The sequence below is a fragment of the Coregonus lavaretus genome (genome assembly GCF_964263955.1).
Source record: "Coregonus lavaretus genome assembly, chromosome: 3".
Taxonomy (NCBI): Eukaryota; Metazoa; Chordata; class Actinopteri; order Salmoniformes; family Salmonidae; genus Coregonus; species Coregonus lavaretus.
The window spans coordinates 77359135-77385284 of NC_139990.1; the positions used below are offsets into that span (position 1 = coordinate 77359135).

At 45.5% G+C, this 26150-nt stretch overlaps 1 protein-coding gene across 1 annotated transcript in view; it reads left to right on the forward strand.

Annotated features, from left to right (window-relative positions):
- The window catches only part of LOC311108672 (grainyhead-like protein 2 homolog), a gene marked incomplete at both ends in the record, with an annotated part of 49080 nt that overhangs the window by 15801 nt on the left and 7129 nt on the right, over window positions 1-26150 (forward strand). Inside the window, 5 exons of the mRNA XM_084151382.1 lie at window positions 11441-11599; window positions 15674-15731; window positions 16022-16155; window positions 16336-16373; window positions 25928-26019. Coding sequence (XP_084007508.1) covers window positions 11441-11599; window positions 15674-15731; window positions 16022-16155; window positions 16336-16373; window positions 25928-26019 — 481 coding nt within the window. The remainder of the gene's footprint in view (window positions 1-11440; window positions 11600-15673; window positions 15732-16021; window positions 16156-16335; window positions 16374-25927; window positions 26020-26150) is intronic.

The following is a 26150-nucleotide window of genomic DNA, read 5'->3' on the forward strand; positions in this document are numbered from 1 at the left end:
ATTGAATAGACCAAGGCGCAGCGTGATGAACGAACATGGTTAACTTTATTATCTTTAGTGATAATAGAAACAACAATCAACAAAACAACAAACGACTCGTGAAGTCCACGGTAACAATGACCAACACGGAACAAGAACCCACAAACACAAAGGGAAAATAGACAGTATAAATATGGCTCCCAATCAGAGACAACCAACGACAGCTGACACTCGTTGCCTCCGATTGCGAGTCACTCTAGCCAACATAGAAATAAACACAACAGAATTACCAACATAGAAATAAACACAATGAATGAACACACCCTGGCTCAACATATAGAGTCCCAGAGCCAGGGTGTGACAGTACCCCCCCTAAAGTCCGCGCCTCAACCTGAACAAAACAGGGGAGGGCTGGGCGGGCATACCTCCTCGGCGGCGGTTCTGGCTCCGGCCTTGACCACCACCCTCCAATAAACCCCCCATAGCGCCCCTGGTCCAGTCTGGCCCCGCCGGCTGGAGCTGAACTGGACATAGCAGGAGCGGTTAGCTTCAGCTCCATAGTGGAGCAATTGACCGGTACCTTACCAGGCACCGGTGACCCAGGCACGGGTTGTGCTGGACTGACGACGCGCACCCCTGGCTTGGTGCGTGGAGGAGGAACGGGCCTTACCAGGCTGACGTCTCGCACCCCTGGCTTAGTGCGAGTAGCAGGAACAGGCCTTACCAGGCTGACGTCTCGCACCCCTGGCTTAGTGCGAGTAGCAGGAACAGGCCGGGCCGGGCTGGCGACGCGCACCGTAGACTTGGTGCGAGTGGCAGGAACAGGCCGGGCCGGGCTGGCGACGCGCACCGTAGACTTGGTGCGAGTGGCAGGAACAGGCCGGGCCGGGCTGGCGACGCGCACCGTATACTTGGTGCGAGTGGCAGGAACAGGCCGGGCTGGGCTGGCGACGCGCACCGTAGACTTGGTGCGTAGGGCAGGAACAGGCCGGGCCGGGCTAACGACGCGCACCGTAGACTTGGTGCGAGTGGCAGGAACAGGCCGGGCCGGGCTGGCGACGCGCACCGTAGACTTGGTGCGAGTGGCAGGAACAGGCCGGGCTGGGCTGGCGACGCACACCGTAGGCTTGGTGCGTGGAGCAGGGACAGGCCGGGCTGGGCTGGCGACGCACCCCGTAGGCTTGGTGCGTGGAGCAGGGACAGGCCGGCCTGGGCTGGCGACGCACACTGTAGGCTTGGTGCGTGGAGCAGGGACAGGCCGGACCGGGCTGGCGACGCACACCGTAGGCTTGGTGCGTGGAGCAGGGACAGGCCGGACTGGGCTGGCGACGCCCACCGTAGGCTTGGTGCGTAGAGCAGGGACAGACCGGACCGGGCTGGCGACGCACACCGTAGGCTTGGTGCGTGGAGCAGGGACAGGCCGAACCGGGCTGTGGAGACGGATAGGAGACCTGGAGTGAAGAGCGGCCACAACCCGTCCTGGCTGAATGCCTACCTTCACACACTCTGTGTGAGGCATCCGCACAGGACGTACAGGGCTGTGTACCCGTACTGGCATAACAGCACGTGACACTGGAGCAGGATATCCGGGACCGCGGAGAGGCATTGGAGACCACGAGCGTTGAGCCGGCACACTCCGTCCTGGCTGCATACCCACCTTCGCACGACACGTGCGGGGTGCTCGCACAGGACGTACAGGACTATGCCGGACCACTCGTGGCACAGTACGCCGCTCCGCATACCGCGGAACCTGCCCCGTCCCATGCTGCCATGCCTGAGTACGGGAAGTTGGTTCCGCTCTCCATCCAGGCTCCGCCAACCTGCCTTCTGGCCCCCCTAACCCGGTGGCCTCTTCTCCAAATCGCCCTGTGGCAGCCTCCTGCTGCCCAGCCGCCCATGCCGTGTGCCCCCCCCTAAAAATTTTCTGGGGTTGTCTCTCGCCTGTCCGACGTTGACACTGCTGACGCCGCTGCTCCTCTCTCACCAGGGCCTTAATCCTAGCCCATGGCCCTTTTCCCCCGAGCATGTCCTCCCAGGACCACACTTTGCCCACCTGGGCCATCGCCAACCTCTCCATCTCCTTTCCCGGCGCTTCCTCCCATGTCCAGTCCAAGATCTGCCCCTGGACACGCTGCTTGGTCCTTGTATGGTGGGTTCTTCTGTCACGATCGTCGTATTGAATAGACCAAGGCGCAGCGTGATGAACGAACATGGTTAACTTTATTATCTTTAGTGATAATAGAAACAACAATCAACAAAACAACAAACGACTCGTGAAGTCCACGGTAACAATGACCAACACGGAACAAGAACCCACAAACACAAAGGGAAAATAGACAGTATAAATATGGCTCCCAATCAGAGACAACCAACGACAGCTGACACTCGTTGCCTCCGATTGGGAGTCACTCTAGCCAACATAGAAATAAACACAACAGAATTACCAACATAGAAATAAACACAATGAATGAACACACCCTGCCTCAACATATAGAGTCCCAGAGCCAGGGTGTGACAGGGGGTTATACACCTCTTAGCTCTGAGACACACTCCTCTGGAGACTAGATGCTGAGGGGGTTATAGACCTCTTAGCTCTGTGAGACACTCTCCTCTGGAGACTTGGTGCTGAGGGGGTTATAGACCTCTTAGCTCTGTGAGACACACTCCTCTGGAGACTTGATGCTGAGGTGGTTATAGACCTCTTAGCTCTGTGAGACACACTCCTCTGGAGAATTGATGCTGAGGGGGTTATAGACCTCTTAGCTCTGAGACACACACTCCTCTGGAGACTTGATGCTGAGGGGGTTATAGACATCTTAGCTCTGTGAGACATACTCCTCTGGAGACTTGATGCTGAGGGGGTTATAGACCTCTTAGCTCTGTGAGACACACTCCTCTGGAGACTTGATGCTGAGGGGGTTATAGACCTCTTAGCTCTGAGACACACTCCTCTGGAGACTTGATGCTGAGGGGGTTATAGACCTCTTAGCTCTGAGACACACTCCTCTGGAGACTTGATGCTGAGGGGGTTATAGACCTCTTAGCTCTGTGAGACACACTCCTCTGGAGACTAGATGCTGAGGTGGTTATAGACCTCTTAGCTCTGAGACACACACTCCTCTGGAGACTTGATGCTGAGGGGGTTATATACCTCTTAGTTCTGTGAGACACACACCTCTGGAGACTAGATGCTGAGGGGGTTATAGACCTCTTAGTTCTGTGAGACACACTCCTCTGGAGACTTAATGCTGAGGGGGTTATAGACCTCTTAGCTCTGAGACACACACTCCTCTGGAGACTTGATGCTGAGGGGGTTATAGACCTCTTAGTTCTGTGAGACACACACCTCTGGAGACTAGATGCTGAGGGGGTTATAGACCTCTTAGTTCTGTGAGACACACACCTCTGGAGACTAGATGCTGAGGGGGTTATAGACCTCTTAGCTCTGAGACACACACTCCTCTGGAGACTTGATGCTGAGGGGGTTATAGACCTCTTAGTTCTGTGAGACACACTCCTCTGGAGACTAGATGCTGAGGTGGTTATAGACCTCTTAGCTCTGAGACACACACTCCTCTGGAGACTAGATGCTGAGGTGGTTATAGACCTCTTAGTTCTGAGACACACACTCCTCTGGAGACTTGATGCTGAGGGGGTTATAGACCTCTTAGTTCTCTGAGACACACTCCTCTGGAGACTAGATGCTGAGGGGGTTATACTTCTGTTAGGCATATTGTGTGTGTGAGGGATGAGTAGTGGTGTTGTGCTCAAGCCTCTAGGCCTGTCAGTAATCAGCAGTGGTTAACACGATACCAAATCTTATTTGCCACATGCACCGAATACAACAGGTGTAGACATTACAGTGAAATGCTTACTTACAAGCCATTAACCAACAATGCAGTTTTTTAAGAAGAAAAAAAAAGTGTTAAGTAAAAAATAGATCAGTAAAAAAATTTAATAAACAGTAGGGAGGCTATATACAGAGGGTACCGGTACAGAGTCGATGTGCGGGGGCACAGGTTAGTCGAGGTGATTGAGGTAATATGTACATGTGGGTAGAGTTAAAGTGACTATGCATAAATAATAAACAGAGTAGCAGCAGCGTAAAAGAGGGGGATGGGGTGGGGGGGGGGGGCAATGCAAATATTCCGGGTAGCCATGATTAGCTGTTCAGGAGTCTTATGGCTTGGGGGTAGAAGCTGTTAAGAATCCTTTTGGACCTAGACATGGCGCTCCGGTACCGCTTGCCGTGCGGTAGCAGAGAGAACAGTCTATGACTAGGGTGGCTGGAGTCTGACAATTTTGAGGGCCTTCCTCTGACACCGCCTGGTATAGAGGTCCTGGATGGCAGGAAGCTTGGCCCCAGTGATGTACTGGGCCGTACGCACTACCCTCTGTAGTGCCTTCTGGTCGGAGGCCGAGCAGTTGCCATACCAGGCGGGGATGCAACCAGTCAGGATGTTCTCGATGGTGCAGCTGTAGAACCTTTTGAGGATCTGAGGACCCATACCAAATATTTTCAGTCTCCTGAGGGGGAATAGGCTTTGTCGTGCCCTCTTCACGACTGTCTTGGTGTGTTTGGACCATGATAGTTTGTTGGTGATGTGGACACCAAGGAACTTGAAGCTCTCAACCTGTTCCACTACAGCCCCGTCGATGAGAATGGGGGCGTGCTCAGTCCTCTTTTTTTTCCTGTAGTCCACAATCATCTCCTTTGTCTTGATCACATTGAGGGAGAGGTTGTTATCCTGGCATCACACGACAAGGTCTCTGACCTCCTCCCTATAGGCTGTCTCATCGTTGTCGGTGATCAGGCCTACCACCAGTGGCGGCTCCTGAAAAAATTCTCAGGAGGGGCAATTTTTCTGATGATTTAGGTGACCTACACACATTTAAAAAAAAGATATGTCCAGCAACAACATGAAGACAGGGGCAGCATATAAGTCAATACCAGAAGCATTTATTGACTGATCTCAAAAGTGTTGGCTTACCAGGGTTGGTGGAGCCCTCAGTTTCATCTTTGCCTCGCAAAGCTAACTCAAACACTCCGCAAAACTTCACACACTGGATTAGCCGGCTGAGGATGTGGCGGTTCTTGCTAATGTCGTAGTAAATATATTTGTTATAGTGAATATGGAATATGATATGTTGAGTAAAATGTTGTGCTAAGATCTATTTAGGTCAGGAGCTGGTTATAAGTTCTGTTCCTATCCAATAACAATGGACAAAAGGGTCCTATCTTGTCAGCCTTGTCAGCAGGTGGCCAAGGACAACACCCACGCCATAGGCCTCTCAGTTCTTCCAACTCACGAGTTCTTGCTCTGAGGACACACACACACACAAACACACACACACACACACACACACATCATCACTGTTAAACACACACACACACACACACACACATCATCACTGTTAAACACACACACACACACACACACACAAAAATCCCCTCTCTTAGGCTGAACATTTGAAGACAGAGAACCCGACTCAGAGCCAATGCAACAGTGACAGTAGCCTGGAGGTGACCTCGCCCAACTCATCAGGACCAATCAGAAGATCAGAACTACTAGATTGAACCTACTTCATTTATTGCATAAAATGTCTGCACACAATGTTTCGGGGCTCTCTTCAGATAATAATAATAATAATAATAATAATAATAATAATATGCCATTTAGCAGACGCTTTTATCCAAAGCGACTTACAGTCATGCGTGCATACATTTTTGTGTATGGGTGGTCCCGGGGATCGAACCCACTACCTTGGCGTTACAAGCACCATGCTCTACCAGCTGAGCTACAGAAAGTGGATACTCATGGATGCGCATTGCAATTGTAAAATGTCAACACAATTGGAGACACCACGTCATTTTTGGAGACATGTTATTGACAGTAAACTATTGTAGATGCGACTGCTAACTAAATAAAACATTTTAGCTGGCTAGCTAATCATCTTAGCTAAATGTGGGGCAAACAATTCAGTTATTTACCGTTAATTTGAGGGATTGGGGTGAAAGAAATCGAGTTACATAGTGATACTTTACGATATACTGTATTGACAATATCGCAATATTTTAGCGCTAGTTGGCTGTACCTGCACCAAAACACCATTATTGTTCCTTCATAGCTTGTTCTCAATCTTTTCACATTGGGAGCCAATTAGTTTTCAGCACTTTTATTTCCATGACTGATCAAAACTCGTTCTCATGGCTTTCTGATCCCTCTGCAACAGACATATGGTGCGCAATAAAATCACAGTATCGAATCGCAATACGTATAGAATCATGAGACTCGCAATGCTGATGCATATATCTTATCGTGAGGTTCCTGGCAATTCCCAGGCCAAGTTCATTTGCCACAACAAATCTCTTCGCTAGCAAACGCGATGTCTTCTCCAAAACGACAATGTGTCTCCAGCAATGTTTACTTTTTTGACGTTCTATGGCATCTCCACTTTCCAAGCATATATGACCACATGTAATATTTTGGTAAGTGATGCAAATAGTGAACTATGTAGGGCCAGGATGTAAAATATATGTAGCTGCAGCAATTTCTCTTATCTGATATGGTAAGTAATGGGGCTTAATGTATAGCTCCCTAAGAGTTTGACGAACGGGTCCGTGAACGCGATTCCAGATATATTTACCTCTGAATAAACTGCCTTTATTACACCATATCCACATCCAGTAAACTTGTGATTATCAACACTAACCTCATCGTTGTGGCGGCGGACAGCTAGCCTGTATCCCTCGTCATCCAGTTGAGTGAGTCGCAATGTCTTTTTTCGTTCGTACCAATTTTTGGAAAATCCTCGGGTGTAGGACTTTCCGCCTTTAGTAGAAACCTGTTGAATTATTAAATTTGGTCTGGGAGGTCCTAATTGTTTCGTTGCCAATTTATCTTAATTTGTTCGCCGACAAAAAGGAACTTCTTTCAAAGACACAATCGAGTTGGACTGAAGCCTAGCCATTTTGATAGTAGTAGTGAATTGATTGAGGCTGCTACCTGGTCTTTTCTTAGTTACGTTCATTCGTGGTTACGTTATGTATGACGAAAGCGCGTAAGTGCAAGCCCACAGACACCCATAGAGAATGTATTGAAAGCTTTGAAATGTGAAAAAAATAGATTTTACATGACAGGCTATGAGAGACTTCTGGGCGATTTTCAACCTGACTGAAATCGCCCAAAAAACGGGCGGGGCCATTTGAAGCACGACTTTAGCCTGATTTGACATTTAGTGGCTGTCAGATCAGACGTGAACACTGATAACTGCTGTTGCCGTGATATAATTTTTTATAAATTTATAAAAAAAAAATATATATATATTTTTTTTTATTTTATTTTTTTATAATTGATTAGAAAAAAAATCCCTTCCTTTTCCCGTTTGGCAGTGCGTCGCCCATATCGCCCTATTGAACAAGCCGTCCCTGCCTACCACTGTTGTGTCATCGGCAAACTTAATGATGGTGTTGGAGTCGTGCCTGGCCATGCAGTCATGGGTGAACAGGGAGTACAGAAGGGGACTGAGCACACACCCCTGAGGGGCCCCTATGTTGAGGATCAGCGTGGCAGATGTGTTGTTACCTACCCTTACCACCTGGGGGTGGCCCGTCAGGAAGTCCAGGATCCAGTTGCAGAGGGAGGTGTTTAGTCCCAGGGTCCTTAGCTCAGTGATGAGCTTTGAGGGCACTATGGTATTGAACGCTGACCTGTAGTCAATCAATAGCATTCTCACGTAGGTGTTCCTCTTGTCCAGGTGGGAAAGGGCAGTGTGGAGTGCAATAGAGATTGCATCATCTGTGGATCTGTTGGGGCGGTATGCAAATTGGAGTGGGTCTAGGGTTTCTGGGATAATGGTGTTGATGTGAGCCATGACCAGCCTTTCAAAGCACTTCATGGCTACAGACGTGAGTGCTACGGGTCGGTAGTCATTTAGGCAGGTTATCTTAGTGTTTTTGGGCACAGGGACTATGGTGGTCTGCTTGAAACATGTTGTTATTACAGACTCAGTCAGGGACATGTTGAAAATGTCAGTGAAGAGACTTGCCAGTTGGTCAGCGCATGATCGGAGTACAAGTCCTGGTAATCCGTCTGGCCCTGCGGCCTTGTGAATGTTGACCTGCTTAAAAGTCCTACTCACATCGGCTACGGAGAGCGTGATCACATAGTCATCCGGAAATGCTTCAGTGTTGCTTGCCTTTAAGCGAGCATAGAAGTGATTTAGCTCGTCTGGTAGGCTTGTGTCACTGGGCAGCTCGCGGCTGTGCTTCCTTTTGTAGTCTGTAATAGTTTTCAAGCCCTGCCACATCCGATGAGCATCAGAGCCGGTGTAGTACAATTCAATCTTAGTCCTGTATTGACTCTTTGCCTGTTTGATGGTTCGTCGGAGGGCATAGCAGGATTTCTTATAAGCGTCCGGGTTAGAGTCCCGCTCCTTGAAAAAGCGGCAGCTCAGTGCGGATGTTGCCTGTAATCCATGGCTTCTGGTTGGGGTATGTATGTACGGTCACTGTGGGGACGACGTCATCGATGCACTTATTGATGAAGCCAGTGACTGATGTGGTGTACTCCTCAATGCCATCGGAAGAATCCCGGAACATATTCCAGTCTGTGCTAGCAAAACAGTCCTGTAGTTTAGCATCTGCTTCATCTGACCACTTTTTTATTGACCAAGTCACTGGTGCTTCCTGCTTTAGTTTTTGCTTGTAAGCAGGAATCAGGAGGATATAATTATGGTCAGATTTGCCAAATGGAGGGCAAGGTCTAGAGTTCTTTTCTCCTCTGGTTGCACATTTAACATGCTGGTAGAAATGAGGTAGAACGGATTTAAGTTTCCCTGCATTAAAGTCCCCGGCCACTAGGAGCACTGCCTCTGGATGAGCGTTTTCCTGTTTACTTATGGCCTTATACAGCTCATTGAGTGCAATCTTAATGACAGCATCGGTTTGTGGTCGTAAATGGACAGCTACGACAGGCGAGCAAAACCTCGAGACTTCCTTAGTATTAGATTTTATGCACCAGCTGTTGTTTACTGTCACGGTTTCGGCCGAGGCTGCTCCTCCTCCTGGTTCGGGCAGGCTTCGGCAGTCGTCGTCCCCGGAGTACTAGCTGCCACCGATCTATGTTTCATGTTCGTTTGGTTTTGTCTTGATGTTGTACACCTGTGTCTTGTTAGTCCTCGTTAGTGTCCTATTTAGTTCTCGTTGGTTGTGTGTGTCTTTGTGTGTGATTGCTCTTCTGTTTCGTGTTGGAGCTACTATTTTCCCTCCAGTGTTTTGGAGAGGTTCTTTTACACATGTTAGTGCGCCGTTTGTTTTGTCGCCTGTGTGCGCCGTGTATTCGCCTTCGGGCTTATTGTGCTTATGTCTTTTGTGAATATTGCACTAAAGCCTTTGGACTGAGCCTCTGCGTCCTGCGCCTGATTCATACACCACACCCACCTTCAGCACCCGTTGACATTTACAAATATACACAGACCGCCACCCCTTGTCTTACCGGAGTCAGCCGTTCTATCCTGCCGATGTAGCGTATATCAGCCACGACTCTGTGAAACATAAGATATTACAGTTTTTAATGTCCCGTTGGTAGGATAACCGTAATCTTAGGTCGTCCAATTTGTTTTCAAATGATTGGACATTGGCTAATAGGCTTGATGGAAGAGGCAGTTTACTCGCTCGCCGTCGTATCCTTACAAGGCACCCCGACCTACGTCCACGATATCTCCGTCTCTTTCTCATGCGAATGACGGGGATTTGGGCCTTGTCGGGTGTCTGTAGGATATCCTTCACGTCCGACTCGTTGAAGAAAAAGTATTCGTCCAATACGAGGTGAGTAATCGCTGTCCTGATATCCAGAAGCTGTTTTTGGTCATAAGAGACGGTGGCAGAAACATTATGTATAGAATAAATTACAAATATCGTCAAAAAACACACATAATAGTACAATTGGTTAGAAGGCTGTAAAACGGCAGCCATCTTCTCTGGCGCCATCGTTTCAAGCCTCTAGGCCTGTCAGTAATCAGCAGTGGTTAACACGATGCCTCAAGCCTCTAGGCCTGTCAGTAATCAGCAGTGGTTAACACGATGCCTCAAGCCTCTAGGCCTGCCAGTACTCAACAGTGGTTGACACGTTCAGATACGATGCCTCATACAGGAAACAGCTAGGATGTTGTGGTGACTCTTTATTAGGCAACATGACCTACAGTTAACGACCTGGCAGATTGTGGCTCCTGAACAATGACAAAAACAACAACCTACGTAAACTGTTTCGTGAAAAAGTGATATTTGTTTGACTTCATATTAGGGCTTGTGATCATCTTGTGATCATTTTGACCCCACGGGGTGAGATCTTGCGTGGAGCCCCAGATCGAGGGAGATTATCAGTGGTCTTTTATGTCTTCCATTTCCTAATAATTGCTCCCACAGTTGATTTCTTCAAACCAAGCTGCTTACCTATTGCAGATTCAGTCTTCCCAGCCTGGTGCAGGTCTACAATTTTGTTTCTGGTGTCCTTTGACAGCTCTTTGGTCTTGGCCATAGTGGAGTTTGGAGTGTGACTGTTTGAGGTTGTGGACAGGTGTATTTTATACTGATAACAAGTTCAAACAGGTGCCATTAATACAGGTAACGAGTGGAGGACAGAGGAGCCTCTTAAAGAAGAAGTTACAGGTCTGTGAGAGCCAGAAATCTTGCTTGTTTGTAGGTGACCAAATACTTATTTTCCACCATAATCTGCAAATAAATTAATTAAAAATCCTACAATGTGATTTTCTGGATTTTTTTTCCTCAATTTGTCTGTCATAGATGACGTGTACCTATGATGAAAATTACAGGCCTCTCTCATCTTTTTAAGTGGGAGAACTTGCACAATTGGTGGCTGACTAAATACTTTTTTCCCACACTGTAACCATTGTGCTGCCATATAAATAGAATGAATAGAACGGGCGTCCCCATTCAAGTCAATGATGGCATACTGGGTGGACTGGCGGCCATTGCGAGTGTATCTATAGGAGCAAAGAAGTAAAAGCAGGAAGTAAAAGCAGGACGTAAAGCAGGAAGTAAAAGCAGGAAGTGTTCGTGTTTTGTTGATTCAACTCAACTGACATTACAAAAAATGTATTCCATTGCATTAGAGTCACATCAGTTAACATAATTTGAATTAACATTATACATTACCATGGACATTGTTGCATCAAAATACCAGGCAGCCATTGCGAGTGTACCCATGAGTTTACCAGTCAAACTGCCAGGGTTAGAGGTTTCCAAGCCAATTCCACTCATCATTTGCTACAATACCTTGCTTGTTTCAGCGAGGGGCAACGAAGTTTCATCACGTTGTTATCGCAGAAACGGACTCAACCACACGTTTTTTTTTCTTCATCCATAACCGTCCGTTATACGGTAATCATACTATCCCTACTTCATATAGATGTAACCTGTACTCTGTCTTCTCTCTACCAGGTATTCATCACAGTCAACTGTCTGAGTACAGAGTTCTCCTGCCAGAAGGGGGTGAAGGGCATGCCTCTGATGATCCAGATAGACACCTACAGCTATAACCACCGCTCCGACACACCCACACACAGAGCCTTCTCTGAGATCAAGGTCTTCTGTGACAAGGTGAATCTCTCTCTGACCTCTAACCCTAACCCTCCACAGAGCCTTCTCTGAGATCAAGGTCTTCTGTGACAAGGTGAGTCTCTCTCTCTGACCTCTAACCCTAACCCTCCACAGAGCCTTCTCTGAGATCAAGGTATTCTGTGACAAGGTGAGTCTCTCTCTCTGACCTCTAACCCTAACCCTCCACAGAGCCTTCTCTGAGATCAAGGTCTTCTGTGACAAGGTGAGTCTCTCTCTCTGACCTCTAACCCTAACCCTCCACAGAGCCTTCTCTGAGATCAAGGTCTTCTGTGACAAGGTGAGTCTCTCTCTCTGACCTCTAACCCTAACCCTCCAAAGAGCCTTCTCTGAGATCAAGGTATTCTGTGACAAGGTGAGTCTCTCTCTCTGACCTCTAACCCTAACCCTCCACAGAGCCTTCTCTGAGATCAAGGTCTTCTGTGACAAGGTGAATCTCTCTCTGACCTCTAACCCTAACCCTCCACAGAGCCTTCTCTGAGATCAAGGTCTTCTGTGACAAGGTGAGTCTCTCTCTCTGACCTCTAACCCTAACCCTCCACAGAGCCTTCTCTGAGATCAAGGTCTTCTGTGACAAGGTGAATCTCTCTCTCTGACCTCTAACCCTAACCCTCCACAGAGCCTTCTCTGAGATCAAGGTCTTCTGTGACAAGGTGAGTCTCTCTCTCTGACCTCTAACCCTAACCCTCCACAGAGCCTTCTCTGAGATCAAGGTCTTCTGTGACAAGGTGAGTCTCTCTCTCTGACCTCTAACCCTAACCCTCCACAGAGCCTTCTCTGAGATCAAGGTCTTCTGTGACAAGGTGAGTCTCTCTCTCTGACCTCTAACCCTAACCCTCCACAGAGCCTTCTCTGAGATCAAGGTCTTCTGTGACAAGGTGAGTCTCTCTCTCTGACCTCTAACCCTAACCCTCCACAGAGCCTTCTCTGAGATCAAGGTATTCTGTGACAAGGTGAGTCTCTCTCTCTGACCTCTAACCCTAACCCTCCACAGAGCCTTCTCTGAGATCAAGGTCTTCTGTGACAAGGTGAGTCTCTCTCTCTGACCTCTAACCCTAACCCTCCACAGAGCCTTCTCTGAGATCAAGGTCTTCTGTGACAAGATGAGTTTCTCTCTCTGACCTGTAACCCTAACCCTCCACAGAGCCTTCTTTCAGATGGGAGGTGGGCTGGACTGGGGGTTGGCTGGGGAGATGTGAGGTGGGCTGTACTGGGGTGGGCTGGGGAGATTGGAGATGGGCTGGACTGGGGGTTGGGAGATGTGAAGTGGGCTGGACTGGTTGTGGACTGGGGAGATGTGAGGTGGGCTGAAAAGGGAATTTATAGTGTTTTTATATCGCTTTAATAGTGTTTTTCCAGGTTTGAGCATGATAATGGATATGTTATATATATATATATATATATATATATACATACACACACACACACATACATACACACATACAGTACCAGTCAAAAGTTTGGACACACCTACTCATTCAAGGGTTTATATTTATTTGTACTATTTTCTACATTTTAGAATAGTGAAGACATCAAAGCTATAAAATAACATATGGAATCATGTAGTAACCAAAAAAGAGTGTGCAAAGCTTTCATCAAGGCAACGGGTGGATACTTTGAAGAAACTCAAATATAAAATATATTTGTATATGTTTAACACTTTTTTGGTTACTACATGATTCCATATGTGTTATTTCATAGTTTTGATGTCTTCACTATTATTCTACAATGTAGAAAATAGTAAAAATAAAGAAAAACCCTTGAATGAGTAGGTGTCGAAACTTTTGACTGTGCATTCGGAAAGTATTCAGACCCCTTGACTTTTTCCACATTTTGTTACGTTACAGCCTTATTCTAAAATTGATTAAATGGTTTTTTCCCCTTTATCATACACACAATGCCCCATAATGACAAAGCAAAAACAGGTTTTTAGAAATCTTTGTAACTGTACTAAAAATAACCCTTTACTCAGTACTTTGTTGAAGCACCTTTGGCAGCGATTACAGCCTCAAGTCTTCTTGGGTATGACGCTACAAGCTTGGCACACCTGTATTTGGGGAGTTTCTCCCATTCTTCTCTGCAGATCCTCTCAAGCTCTGTCTGGTTGGATGGGGAGTGTCGCTGCACAGCTATTTTCAGAGATATTAGATTGGGTTCAAGTCCAGGTTTTCATCAAGGATCTGTCAGAACTTTGCTCCGTTCACCTTTCCCTTGATCCTGACTAGTCTCCCAGTCCCTGCCGCTGAAAAACATCCCCACAGCATGATGCTGCCACCACCATGGTTCGCCGTAGGGATGCTGCCAGGTTTCCTCCAGATGTGATGCTTGGCATTCAGGCCAAAGAGTTCAATCTTGGTTTCATCAGACCAGAGAATCTTGTTTCTCATGGTCTGAGAGTCTTTAGGTGCCTTTTGGCAAACTCCAAGCGGGCTGTCATGTGCCTTTTACAGAGGAGTGGCTTTCGTCTGACCACTCTACCTGAAAGGCCTGATTGGTGGAGTGCTGCAAAGATGGTTGTCCTTCTGGAAGGTTCTCCCATCTCCACAGAGGAACTCTGGAGCTCTGTCTGTGACCATTGGGTTCTTGGTCACCTCCCTGACCAAGGCCCTTCTCCCCTCATTACTCAGTTTGTCCGGGTGGCCAGCTCTAGGAAGAGTCTTGGTGGTTCCAAAATTCTTCCATTTAAGAATGTTGGAGGCCACTGTGTTCTTGGAGACCTTCAATGCTGCAGAAATGTTTTGGTACCCTTCCCCAGATCTGTGCCTCGACACAATCCTGTTTCGGCGCTCTATGGGGCGTCTATTAATATGGAGTTGGTCCTCCCCTTTGCTGCTATAACAGCCTCCACTCTGGGAAGGCTTTCCTCTAGATGTTGGAACATTGTTGCGTGGACTTGCTTCCATTCAGCCACAAGAGCATTAGTGAGGTCGGGCACTGATGTTGGGCGATTAGGCCTGGCTCACAGTTGGCATTCCAATTCATTCCAAAGGTGATCGATGGGGTTGAGGTCAGGGCTCTGTGCAGGCTAGTCAAGTTCCTCCACACCATTTCTGTATGGACCTCACTTTGTCATGCTGAAACAGGAAAGGGCCTTCCCCAAACTGTTGCCACAAAGTTGGAAGCACAGAATCGTCTAGAATGTCATTGTATGCTGTAGCGTTAAGATTTCCCTTCACTGGAACTAAGGGGCCTAGCCCGAACCATGAAAAACAGCCCCAGACCATTATTCCTCCTCCACCAAACTTTACAGTTGGCATTATGCATTGGGGCAGGTAGCGTTCTTCTGGCATCCACCAAACCCAGATTCGTCCGTCGGACTGCCAGATGGTGAAGCGTGATTCATCACTCCAGAGAACGTGTTTCCACTGCTCCAGAGTCCAATGGCAGCGAGCTTTACACCCCTCCAGCCGACGCTTCACATTGCGTTTTTGTGATCTAAGGCTTGTGTGTGGCTGCCTGGCCATGGAAACCCATTTCATGAAGCTCCCGACGAACAGTTCTTGTACTGACGTTGCTTCCAGAGGCAGTTTGGAACTCGGTAGTGAGTGTTGCAACCGAGGACAGACGATTTTTACGCGCTACGCGCTTCAGCACTCGGCAGTCCAGTTCTGTGAGCTTCTTTGGCCTACCACTTCGCGGCTGAGTCGTTGTTGCTTCTAGATGTTTCCACTTCACAATAACAACACTTACAGTTGACTGGGGCAGATCTAGCAGGGCAGAAATTTGACAAACTGACTTGTTGGAAAGGTGGCATCCTGTGACAGTGCCACGTTGAAAGTCACTGAGCTCTTCAGTAAGGCAATTCTACTGCCAATGTTTGTCTATGGAGATTGCATGGCTGTGTGCTCGATTTTATACACCTGTCAGCAACGGGTGTGGCTGAAATAGCCGAATCCACTAATTTGAAGGGGTGTCCACATACCTTTTGTATATATAGTGTATTTGGGCCTATTTTGATTAAAATAAAAAAGCGTTGATGGTTCACCAAATTCCATAGGCCATGTTTCCATATCTCAGTATTAATCCCTGGTATTAATCATCCCATCCATTCCACAGGGAGCAGAACGGAGAATCCGTGATGAGGTGAGGAAGCAGATCCGGATGAAGCCCAAAGGTCAGATAAGTAGTTTCCATGGAGATAATAGTAAAGAACATGCCGGTAAAGTTCTCCTGCAGTAAAGAGAGTACCTGTCTGGATTCAACAGGAAGCTATGATTAGGGGTTCAGACTGGTGCAGCTGGGAAGGTGGATGATGGTTGCATGAATCTGAATCAACTGATGTCAGACTTCAGTTTCGATTTTCCTACGCACCTGTGTACCTGTGAAATTAGGTGTGCAGACGTTTTTGTTCTATGTAGACTAACTATGAGTAACCGTGCATGTTGTTTCCCTCCCGCGGTCCAGGTAAGGATGGGAGCCTGGTAGCATTGAACAGGAAGCCAGACACAGTGTTCTTCAAGTCCGTCTCTAACCTGGACACCCAGCCTGTCTTGTTCATCCCAGACGTCCACTTTGGGCACCTGCAGAGGACTGGACAGGTGAGAGACACTCTTGGAGACAACAGTTAAACCAGCCACTGTGACACACAGAAAATGCATGAGCCAATACTGACCAGAATGATCCAGAATATCTCCTCTATCACTTGGTAATGTGTATATCCTTGAAAGCAAAAACCTTATAGCGTGATTCATCTGTCTGTCTGTGTTGTCCAACCCTAGGTCTTTGCCTTCAACACAGAGGAGATGGAGAGGGATGGGTAAGTGTAGCTGTATAGTTCTAATAGAGAGGGAAGGGTAAGTGTAGCTGTATAGTTCTAATAGAGAGGGAAGGGTAAGTGTAGCTGTATAGTTCTAATAGAGAGGGAAGGGTATGTGTAGCTGTATAGTTCTAATAGAGAGGGAAGGGTAAGTGTAGCTGTATAGTTCTAATAGAGAGGGAAGGGTAAGTGTAGCTGTGTAGTTCTAATAGAGAGGGAATGGTAAGTGTAGTTGTATAGTTCTAATAGAGAGGGAAGGATAAGTGTAGCTGTATAGTTCTAATAGAGAGGGAAGGGTAAGTGTAGCTGTGTAGTTCTAATAGAGAGGGAAGGGTAATTGTAGCTGTATAGTTCTAATAGAGAGGGAAGGGTAAGTGTACCTGTATAGTTCTAATAGAGAGGGGAGGGTAAGTGTAGCTGTGTAGTTCTAATAGAGAGGGAAGGGTAAGTGTAGCTGTATAGTTCTAATAGAGAGGGAAGGATAAGTGTAGCTGTGTAGTTCTAATAGAGAGGGAAGGGTAAGTGTAGCTGTATAGTTCTAATAGAGAGGGAAGGGTGAGTGTAGCTGTATAGTTCTAATAGAGAGGGAAGGGTAAGTGTAGCTGTATAGATGGAGAGGGAAGGGTAAGTGTAGCTGTATAGTTCTAATAGAGAGGGAAGGGTAAGTGTAGCTGTATAGTTCTAATAGAGAGGGAAGGGTAAGTGTAGCTGTACAGTTCTAATAGAGAGGGAAGGGTAAGTGTAGCTGTATATATGGAGAGGGAAGGGTAAGTGTAGCTGTATAGTTCTAATAGAGAGGGAAGGGTAAGTGTAGCTGTATAGTTATAATAGAGAGGGAAGGGTAAGTGTAGCTGTATAGTTCTAATAGAGAGGGAAGGGTAAGTGTAGCTGTATAGTTCTAATAGAGAGGGAAGGGTAAGTGTAGCTGTATAGTTCTAATAGAGGAGGAAGGGTAAGTGTAGCTGTATAGATGGAGAGGGAAGGGTAAGTGTAGCTGTATAGTTCTAATAGAGAGGGAAGGGTAAGTGTAGCTGTATAGTTCTAATAGAGAGGGAAGGGTAGGTGTAGCTGTATAGTTCTAATAGAGAGGGAAGGGTAAGTGTAGCTGTATAGTTCTAATAGAGAGGGAAGGGTAAGTGTAGCTGTATATATGGAGAGGGAAGGGTAAGTGTAGCTGTATAGTTCTAATAGAGAGGGAAGGGTAAGTGTAGCTGTATAGTTCTAATAGAGAGGGAAGGGTAAGGGTAGCTGTATAGATGGAGAGGGAAGGGTAAGTGTAGCTGTATAGTTATAATAGAGAGGGAAGGGTAAGTGTAGCTGTATAGATGGAGAGGGAAGGGTAAGTGTAGCTGTATAGTTCTAATAGAGAGGGAAGGGTAAGTGTAGCTGTATAGTTCTAATAGAGAGGGAAGGGTAAGGGTAGCTGTATAGATGGAGAGGGAAGGGTAAGTGTAGCTGTATAGTTATAATGGAGAGGGAAGGGTAAGTGTAGCTGTATAGTATAATAGAGAGGGAAGGGTAAGTGTAGCTGTATAGTTCTAATAGAGAGGGAAGGGTAAGTGTAGCTGTATTGTTCTAATAGAGAGGGAAGGGTAAGTGTAGCTGTATTGTTCTAATAGAGAGGGAAGGGTAAGTGTAGCTGTATAGATGGAGAGGGAAGGGTAAGTGTAGCTGTATAGTTCTAATAGAGAGGGAAGGGTAAGTGTAGCTGTATAGTTCTAATAGAGAGGGAAGGGTAAGTGTAGCTGTATAGTATAATAGAGAGGGAAGGGTAAGTGTAGCTGTATAGTTCTAATAGAGAGGGAAGGGTAAGTGTAGCTGTATTGTTCTAATAGAGAGGGAAGGGTAAGTGTAGCTGTATAGATGGAGAGGGAAGGGTAAGTGTAGCTGTATAGTTCTAATAGAGAGGGAAGGGTAAGTGTAGCTGTATAGTTCTAATAGAGAGGGAAGGGTAAGTGTAGCTGTATAGTTCTAATAGAGAGGGAAGGGTAAGTGTAGCTGTATAGTTCTAATAGAGAGGGAAGGGTAAGTGTAGCTGTATAGTTCTAATAGAGAGGGAAGGGTAAGTGTAGCTGTATTGTTCTAATAGAGAGGGAAGGGTAAGTGTAGCTGTATAGATGGAGAGGGAAGGGTAAGTGTAGCTGTATAGTTCTAATAGAGAGGGGAGGGTAAGTGTACCTGTATAGTTATAATAGAGAGGGAAGGGTAAGTGTAGCTGTATACTTCTAATAGAGATGGAAGGGTAAGTGTAGCTGTATAGTTCTAATAGAGAGGGAAGGGTAAGTGTAGCTGTATAGATGGGTAGGTGAAGCTGTATAGTTCTAATAGAGAGGGAAGTGTAAGTGTAGCTGTATAGTTCTAATAGAGAGGGAAGGGTAAGTGTAGCTGCATAGTTCTAATAGAGAAGGAAGGGTAAGTGTAACTGTATAGTTCTAATAGAGAGGTAATGGTAAGTGTAGCTGTATAGTTCTGATAGAGAGGGAAGGGTAAGTGTAGCTGTATAGTTCTAATAGAGAGGGAAGGGTAAGTGTAGCTGCATAGTTCTAATAGAGAAGGAAGGGTAAGTGTAACTGTATAGTATAATAGAGAGGGAAGGGTAAGTGTAGCTGTATAGTTCTAATAGAGAGGGAAGGGTAAGTGTAGCTGTATAGTTCTAATAGAGAGGGAAGGGTAAGTGTAGCTGTATAGTTCTAATAGAGAGGGAAGGGTAAGTGTAGCTGTATAGTTCTAATAGAGAGGGAAGGGTAAGTGTAGCTGTATAGTTCTAATAGAGAGGGAAGGGTAAGTGTAGCTGTATTGTTCTAATAGAGAGGGAAGGGTAAGTGTAGCTGTATAGATGGAGAGGGAATGGTAAGTGTAGCTGTATAGTTCTAATAGAGAGGGGAGGGTAAGTGTACCTGTATAGTTATAATAGAGAGGGAAGGGTAAGTGTAGCTGTATACTTCTAATAGAGAGGGAAGGGTAAGTGTAGCTGTATAGTTCTAATAGAGAGGGAAGGGTAAGTGTAGCTGTATAGATGGAGAGGGAAGGGTAGGTGAAGCTGTATAGTTCTAATAGAGAGGGAAGTGTAAGTGTAGCTGTATAGTTCTAATAGAGAGGGAAGGGTAAGTGTAGCTGCATAGTTCTAATAGAGAAGGAAGGGTAAGTGTAACTGTATAGTTCTAATAGAGAGGTAATGGTAAGTGTAGCTGTATAGTTCTGATAGAGAGGGAAGGGTAAGTGTAGCTGTATAGTTCTAATAGAGAGGGAAGGGTAAGTGTAGCTGCATAGTTCTAATAGAGAAGGAAGGGTAAGTGTAACTGTATAGTTCTAATAGAGAGGTAAGGGTAAGTGTAGCTGTATAGTTCTGATAGAGAGGGAAGGGTAAGTGTAGCTGTATAGTTCTAATAGAGAGGGAAGGGTAGGTGTAGCTGTATAGTTCTAATAGAGAGGGAAGGGTAAGTGTAGCTGTATAGTTCTAATAGAGAGGGAAGGGTAAGTGTAACTGTATAGTTCTAATAGAGAGGGAAGGGTAAGTGTAGCTGTATAGTTCTAATAGAGAGGGAAGGGTAAGTGTACCTGTATAGTTCTAATAGAGAGGGACGGGTAAGTGTAGCTATATAGTTCTAATAGAGAGGGAAGTGTAAGTGTAGCTGTATAGTTCTAATAGAGAGGGAAGGGTAAGTGTAGCTGTATAGTTCTAATAGAGAGGGAAGGGTAGGTGTAGCTGTATAGTTCTAATAGAGAGGGAAGGGTGAGTGTAGCTGTATAGTTCTAATAGAGAGGGAAGGGTAAGTGTACCTGTATAGTTCTAATAGAGAGGGAAGGGTAAGTGTAGCTGTATAGTTCTAATAGAGAGGGAAGGGTAGGTGTAGCTGTATAGTTCTAATAGAGAGGGAAGGGTAAGTGTAGCTGTATAGTTCTAATAGAGAGGGAAGGGTAAGTGTAGTTGTATAGATGGAGAGGGAAGGGTAAGTGTAGCTGTATAGTTCTAATAGAGAGGGAAGGGTAAGTGTAGCTGTATAGTTCTAATAGAGAGGGAAGGGTAAGTGTACCTGTATAGTTCTAATAGAGAGGGAAGGGTAAGTGTAGCTGTATAGTTCTAATAGAGAGGGAAGGGTAAGTGTAGCTGTATAGTTCTAATAGAGAGGGAAGGGTAAGTGTAGCTGTATAGTTCTAATAGAGAGGGAAGGGTAAGTGTAGCTGTATAGTTCTAATAGAGAGGGAAGGGTAAGTGTAGCTGTATAGTTCTAATAGAGAGGGATGGGTAAGTGTAGCTGTATAGTTCTAATAGAGAGGGAAGGGTAAGTGTAGCTGTATAGTTCTAATAGAGAGGGAAGTGTAAGTGTAGCTGTATAGTTCTAATAGAGAGGGAAGGGTAAGTGTAGCTGTATAGTTCTAATAGAGAGGGAAGGGTAGGTGTAGCTGTATAGTTCTAATAGAGAGGGAAGGGTGAGTGTAGCTGTATAGTTCTAATAGAGAGGGAAGGGTAAGTGTACCTGTATAGTTCTAATAGAGAGGGAAGGGTAAGTGTAGCTGTATAGTTCTAATAGAGAGGGAAGGGTAGGTGTAGCTGTATAGTTCTAATAGAGAGGGAAGGGTAAGTGTAGCTGTATAGTTCTAATAGAGAGGGAAGGGTAAGTGTAGTTGTATAGATGGAGAGGGAAGGGTAAGTGTAGCTGTATAGTTCTAATAGAGAGGGAAGGGTAAGTGTAGCTGTATAGTTCTAATAGAGAGGGAAGGGTAAGTGTACCTGTATAGTTCTAATAGAGAGGGAAGGGTAAGTGTAGCTGTATAGTTCTAATAGAGAGGGAAGGGTAAGTGTAGCTGTATAGTTCTAATAGAGAGGGAAGGGTAAGTGTAGCTGTATAGTTCTAATAGAGAGGGAAGGGTAAGTGTAGCTGTATAGTTCTAATAGAGAGGGAAGGGTAAGTGTAGCTGTATAGTTCTAATAGAGAGGGATGGGTAAGTGTAGCTGTATAGTTCTAATAGAGAGGGAAGGGTAAGTGTAGCTGTATAGTTCTAATAGAGAGCGATGGGTAAGTGTAGCTGTATAGTTCTAATAGAGAGGGAAGGGTAAGTGTAGCTGTATAGTTCTAATAGAGAGGGATGGGTAAGTGTAGCTGTATAGTTCTAATAGAGAGGGAAGGGTAAGTGTAGCTGTATAGTTCTAATAGAGAGGGAAGGGTAAGTGTAGCTGTATAGTTCTAATAGAGAGGGAAGGGTAAGTGTAGCTGTATAGTTCTAATAGAGAGGGAAGGGTAAGTGTAGCTGTATAGTTCTAATAGAGAGGGATGGGTAAGTGTAGCTGTATAGTTCTAATAGAGAGGGATGGGTAAGTGTAGCTGTATAGTTCTAATAGAGAGGGAAGGGTAAGTGTAGCTGTATAGTTCTAATAGAGAGGGATGGGTAAGTGTAGCTGTATAGTTCTAATAGAGAGGGAAGGGTAAGTGTACAGTGGGGGAAAAAAGTATTTAGTCAGCCACCAATTGTGCAAGTTCTCCCACTTAAAAAGATGAGAGAGGCCTGTAATTTTCATCATAGGTACACGTCAACTATGACAGACAAATTGAGAAAAAAAATCCAGAAAATCACATTGTAGGATTTTTTATGAATTTATTTGCAAAAAAAAAAGTATTTGGTCACCTACAAACAAGCAAGATTTCTGGTCTCACAGACCTGTAACTTATTCTTTAAGAGGCTCCTCTGTCCTCCACTCGTTACCTGTATTAATGGCACCTGTTTGAACTTGTTATCAGTATAAAAGACACCTGTCCACAACCTCAAACAGTCACACTCCAAACTCCACTATGGCCAAGACCAAAGAGCTGTCAAAGGACACCAGAAACAAAATTGTAGACCTGCACCAGGCTGGGAAGACTGCATCTGCAATAGGTAAGCAGCTTGGTTTGAAGAAATCAACTGTGGGACAAATGATTAGGAAATGTAAGACATACAAGACCACTGATAATCTCCCTCGATCTGGGGCTCCACGCAAGATCTCACCCCGTGGGGTCAAAATGATCACAGGAACGGTGAGCAAAAATCCCAGAACCACACGGGGGGACCTAGTGAATGACCTGCAGAGAGCTGGGACCAAAGTAACAAAGCCTACCATCAGTAACACACTACGCCGCCAGGGACTCAAATCCTGCAGTGCCAGACGTGTCCCCCTGCTTAAGCCAGTACATGTCCAGGCCCGTCTGAAGTTTGCTAGAGTGCATTTGGATGATCCAGAAGAGGATTGGGAGAATGTCATATGGTCAGATGAAACCAAAATAGAACTTTTTGGTAAAAACTCAACTCGTCGTGTTTGGAGGACAAAGAATGCTGAGTTGCATCCAAAGAACACCATACCTACTGTGAAGCATGGGGGTGGAAACATCATGCTTTGGGGCTGTTTTTCTGCAAAGGGACCAGGACGACTGATCCGTGTAAAGGAAAGAATGAATGGGGCCATGTATCGTGAGATTTTGAGTGAAAACCTCCTTCCATCAGCAAGGGCATTGAAGATGAAACGTGGCTGGGTCTTTCAGCATGACAATGATTCCAAACACACCACCCGGGCAATGAAGGAGTGGCTTCGTAAGAAGCATTTCAAGGTCCTGGAGTGGCCTAGCCAGTCTCCAGATCGCAACCCCATAGAAAATCTTTGGAGGGAGTTGAAAGTCCGTGTTGCCCAGCGACAGCCCCAAAACATCACTGCTCTAGAGGAGATCTGCATGGAGGAATGGGCCAAAATACCAGCAACAGTGTGAAAACCTTGTGAAGACTTACAGAAAACGTTTGACCTGTGTCATTGCCAACAAAGGGTATATAACAAAGTATTGAGAAACTTTTGTTATTGACCAAATACTTATTTTCCACCATAATTTGCAAATAAATTCATTATAAAATCCTACAATGTGATTTTCTGGAATTGTTTTCCTCATTTTGTCTGTCATAGTTGACGTGTACCTATGATGAAAATTACAGGCCTCTCTCATCTTTTTAAGTGGGAGAACTTGCACAATTGGTGGCTGACTAAATACTTTTTTCCCCACTGTAGCTGTATAGTTATTTTCACAAAGTGGAACTGACAGCGTTTTAACTACTTTGCAGATAAGAAACAAACAGACAATCATAATTTGTCAAATTTCAAATTTCAAGTTTATGCTTCAAAACCAACTTCATAAGAGGTTTTAAAAGTAGGTTATATTTGACTCAAAATGTAATGACGTACAGTGAGGCATTGTTGGCAGAATAGATGGATGCAGTTCAATGCATGATTAATATAATTCACCAAAACATTTCTTGGTAGTCCAAAACATATTGCTATCAGGTTGTAAATCACAGCTGGCCTGGTACATTGGTTGGTGCCTCAACCTATTCGGGATGTTTCAGTTTCAATATTTTTAACAAAAACGGACGACTGTAACTAAGGCTGGGAATGTCAATACATTCAAACTAGCCGGGGCAATGATCACAAGTCAGTCATAACGTGGCTAGTAGGCTAGCGCACCTGTCAAACACCAGGCCCCCTGATGTGCATCAGTGAATGTTTTATTTTTTTTGTAGTGGCAATTGCGCTGCTTTTCTTTGTCCCGTTTACAGCGTGCAGCGGAGGGAGAGTGTACAGACACATGCCACAGTCCTAGATAGGCTACTAAAATGTTGCAGTCTGGCTTCGGTTTTTAAAGCTTGACAATGAATAAACTAAACCTGCATCAGAACACTGTGCAAAGGAGAAACATGTAGGCCTACTACAGCAACATTTGAGCAGTAGCCAAGGCTGGTTACTCAACTACAATACATGTTGAGTGCGCCATACAGCAATGCTCCATTCAACCGTACCAGTGATCCATGCAGTGCAAAAAATGTACAGCTGGTTTTAAGTTTAAATGTTACAATAAACCTATACCTTGCATTAGGAAAGTATTTAGACCCCTTGACTTTTTCCACATTTTGTTACGTTACAGCCGTATTCTAAAATGTATTGAATTGTTCCCCCCTCCCCCCTCATCAACCTACACACAATACCACATAATGACAAATAAAAAACTGGTTTTTAGACATTTTTGCAAATGTATTAAAAATAAAAACCTGAAATATCACATTTACATAAGTATTCAGACCCTTTACTCAGTACTTTGTTGAAGCACCTTTGGCAGTGATTACAGCTTCGAGTCTTCTTGGGTATGACGCTACAAGCTTGGCACATCTGTATTTGGGGAGATTCTCCCATTCTTCTCTGCAGATCCTCTCAAACTCTGTCAGGTTGGATGGGGAGTTGCACAGCTATTTTCAGGTCTCTCCAGAGATGTTCGATTGGGTTCAAGTCCGGGCTCTGGATGGGCCACTCAAAGACATTCAGAGACTTGTCCATCAATGATCTCTCTGTACTTTGCTCCGTTCATCTTTCCCCCGATCCTGACTAGTCTCCCAGTCCCTGCCACTGAAAAAATTCCCCACAGCATGATGCTGCCACCACCATGCTTCACCGTAGGGATGGTACCAGGTTTCCTCCAGACGTGATGCTTGGCATTCAGGCCAAATAGTTCAGTCTTGGTTTCATCAGACCAGATAATCTTGTCTGAGAGTCTTTAGGTGCCTTTTGGCAAACTCCAAGTGGGTTGTCATGTGCCTTTTACTGAGGAGTGGCTTCCATCTGGCCAGTCTACCATAAAGGCCTGATTGGTGGAGTGCTGCAGAGATGGTTGTCCTTCTGGAAGGTTCTTCCATCTCCACAGAGGAACTCTGGAGCTCTGTCAGCATGACCATCGGGTTCTTGGTCACCTCCCTGACCAAGGCCCTTCTGCCCCAATTGCTCAGTTTGGCCGGGCGGCCAGCTCTAGGAAGAGTCTTGGTGGTTCCAAACGTCTTATATTTAAAATGATGGAGGCCACTGTGTTCTTGGGGACCTTCAATGTTGCAGATTTCTTTTTGTACCCTTCCGCAGATCTGTGCCTTGACACAATCCTGTCTCAGAGCTCTACGGACAATTCCTTAGACCTCATGGCTTGGTTTTTGCTCTGACTGTGTTTTATTTGTAATACATTTGCAACAATTTCTCAAAACCTGTTTTTGCTTTGTCATGGGGTATTGTGTGTAGATTGATGATGATTTTTATTTATTTAATCAATTTTAGAATAAAGGCTGTAACAAAATGTGGAAAAAGTCAAGGGGTCTGAAAACATTCCGAATGCTCTGTAGCTACGTTATTGTTATTTGGAGTTATTAAATACTTGAACCGATTTAATAAGATTTCATGTTGCTAAAACGCTGTCAGTTCCACTTTAAAGGGTAGGAGAGAGTAGGAAGAATGTCAATTCCACACATTCCAGTGGCTCCTTGGTTAAGCTCCTATGTGTTTCCATGGCGACATAATTGCCATGTTGTGCTGTATGTCTCTGTTTTAAACGGCTTGTAATGCAATCCTCCTCAATGTTGTGACAATTTCTCAGTAGTTGGTCTTCATTACAACGTTAGAGGATTGGTCGAGACTAAGATGAGTTAGAGCTGCTGATTGGCTGCTGTTAAACCGTGGTGGGTTCCTATTCGTTGTTGTTAAACTTTGATGCATTGCTGTGCTTAAGGGGTGTCGTGATGAAGAGTGTGTCACGACCTGCTGAGGAACACATCTGTCCGCCTCCTGCCAAGCACTTCAAACCAGAAATCCAGAAGAGAGGTGGGTGGTTATCATAATATCCTCATCTCTCTCCTCTCTGAACTACAGGGAACATCAGTCATGTCTCCTCTCTGAACTACATCACTACAGGGAACATCAGTCATGTCTCCTGTCTGAACTACATCACTACA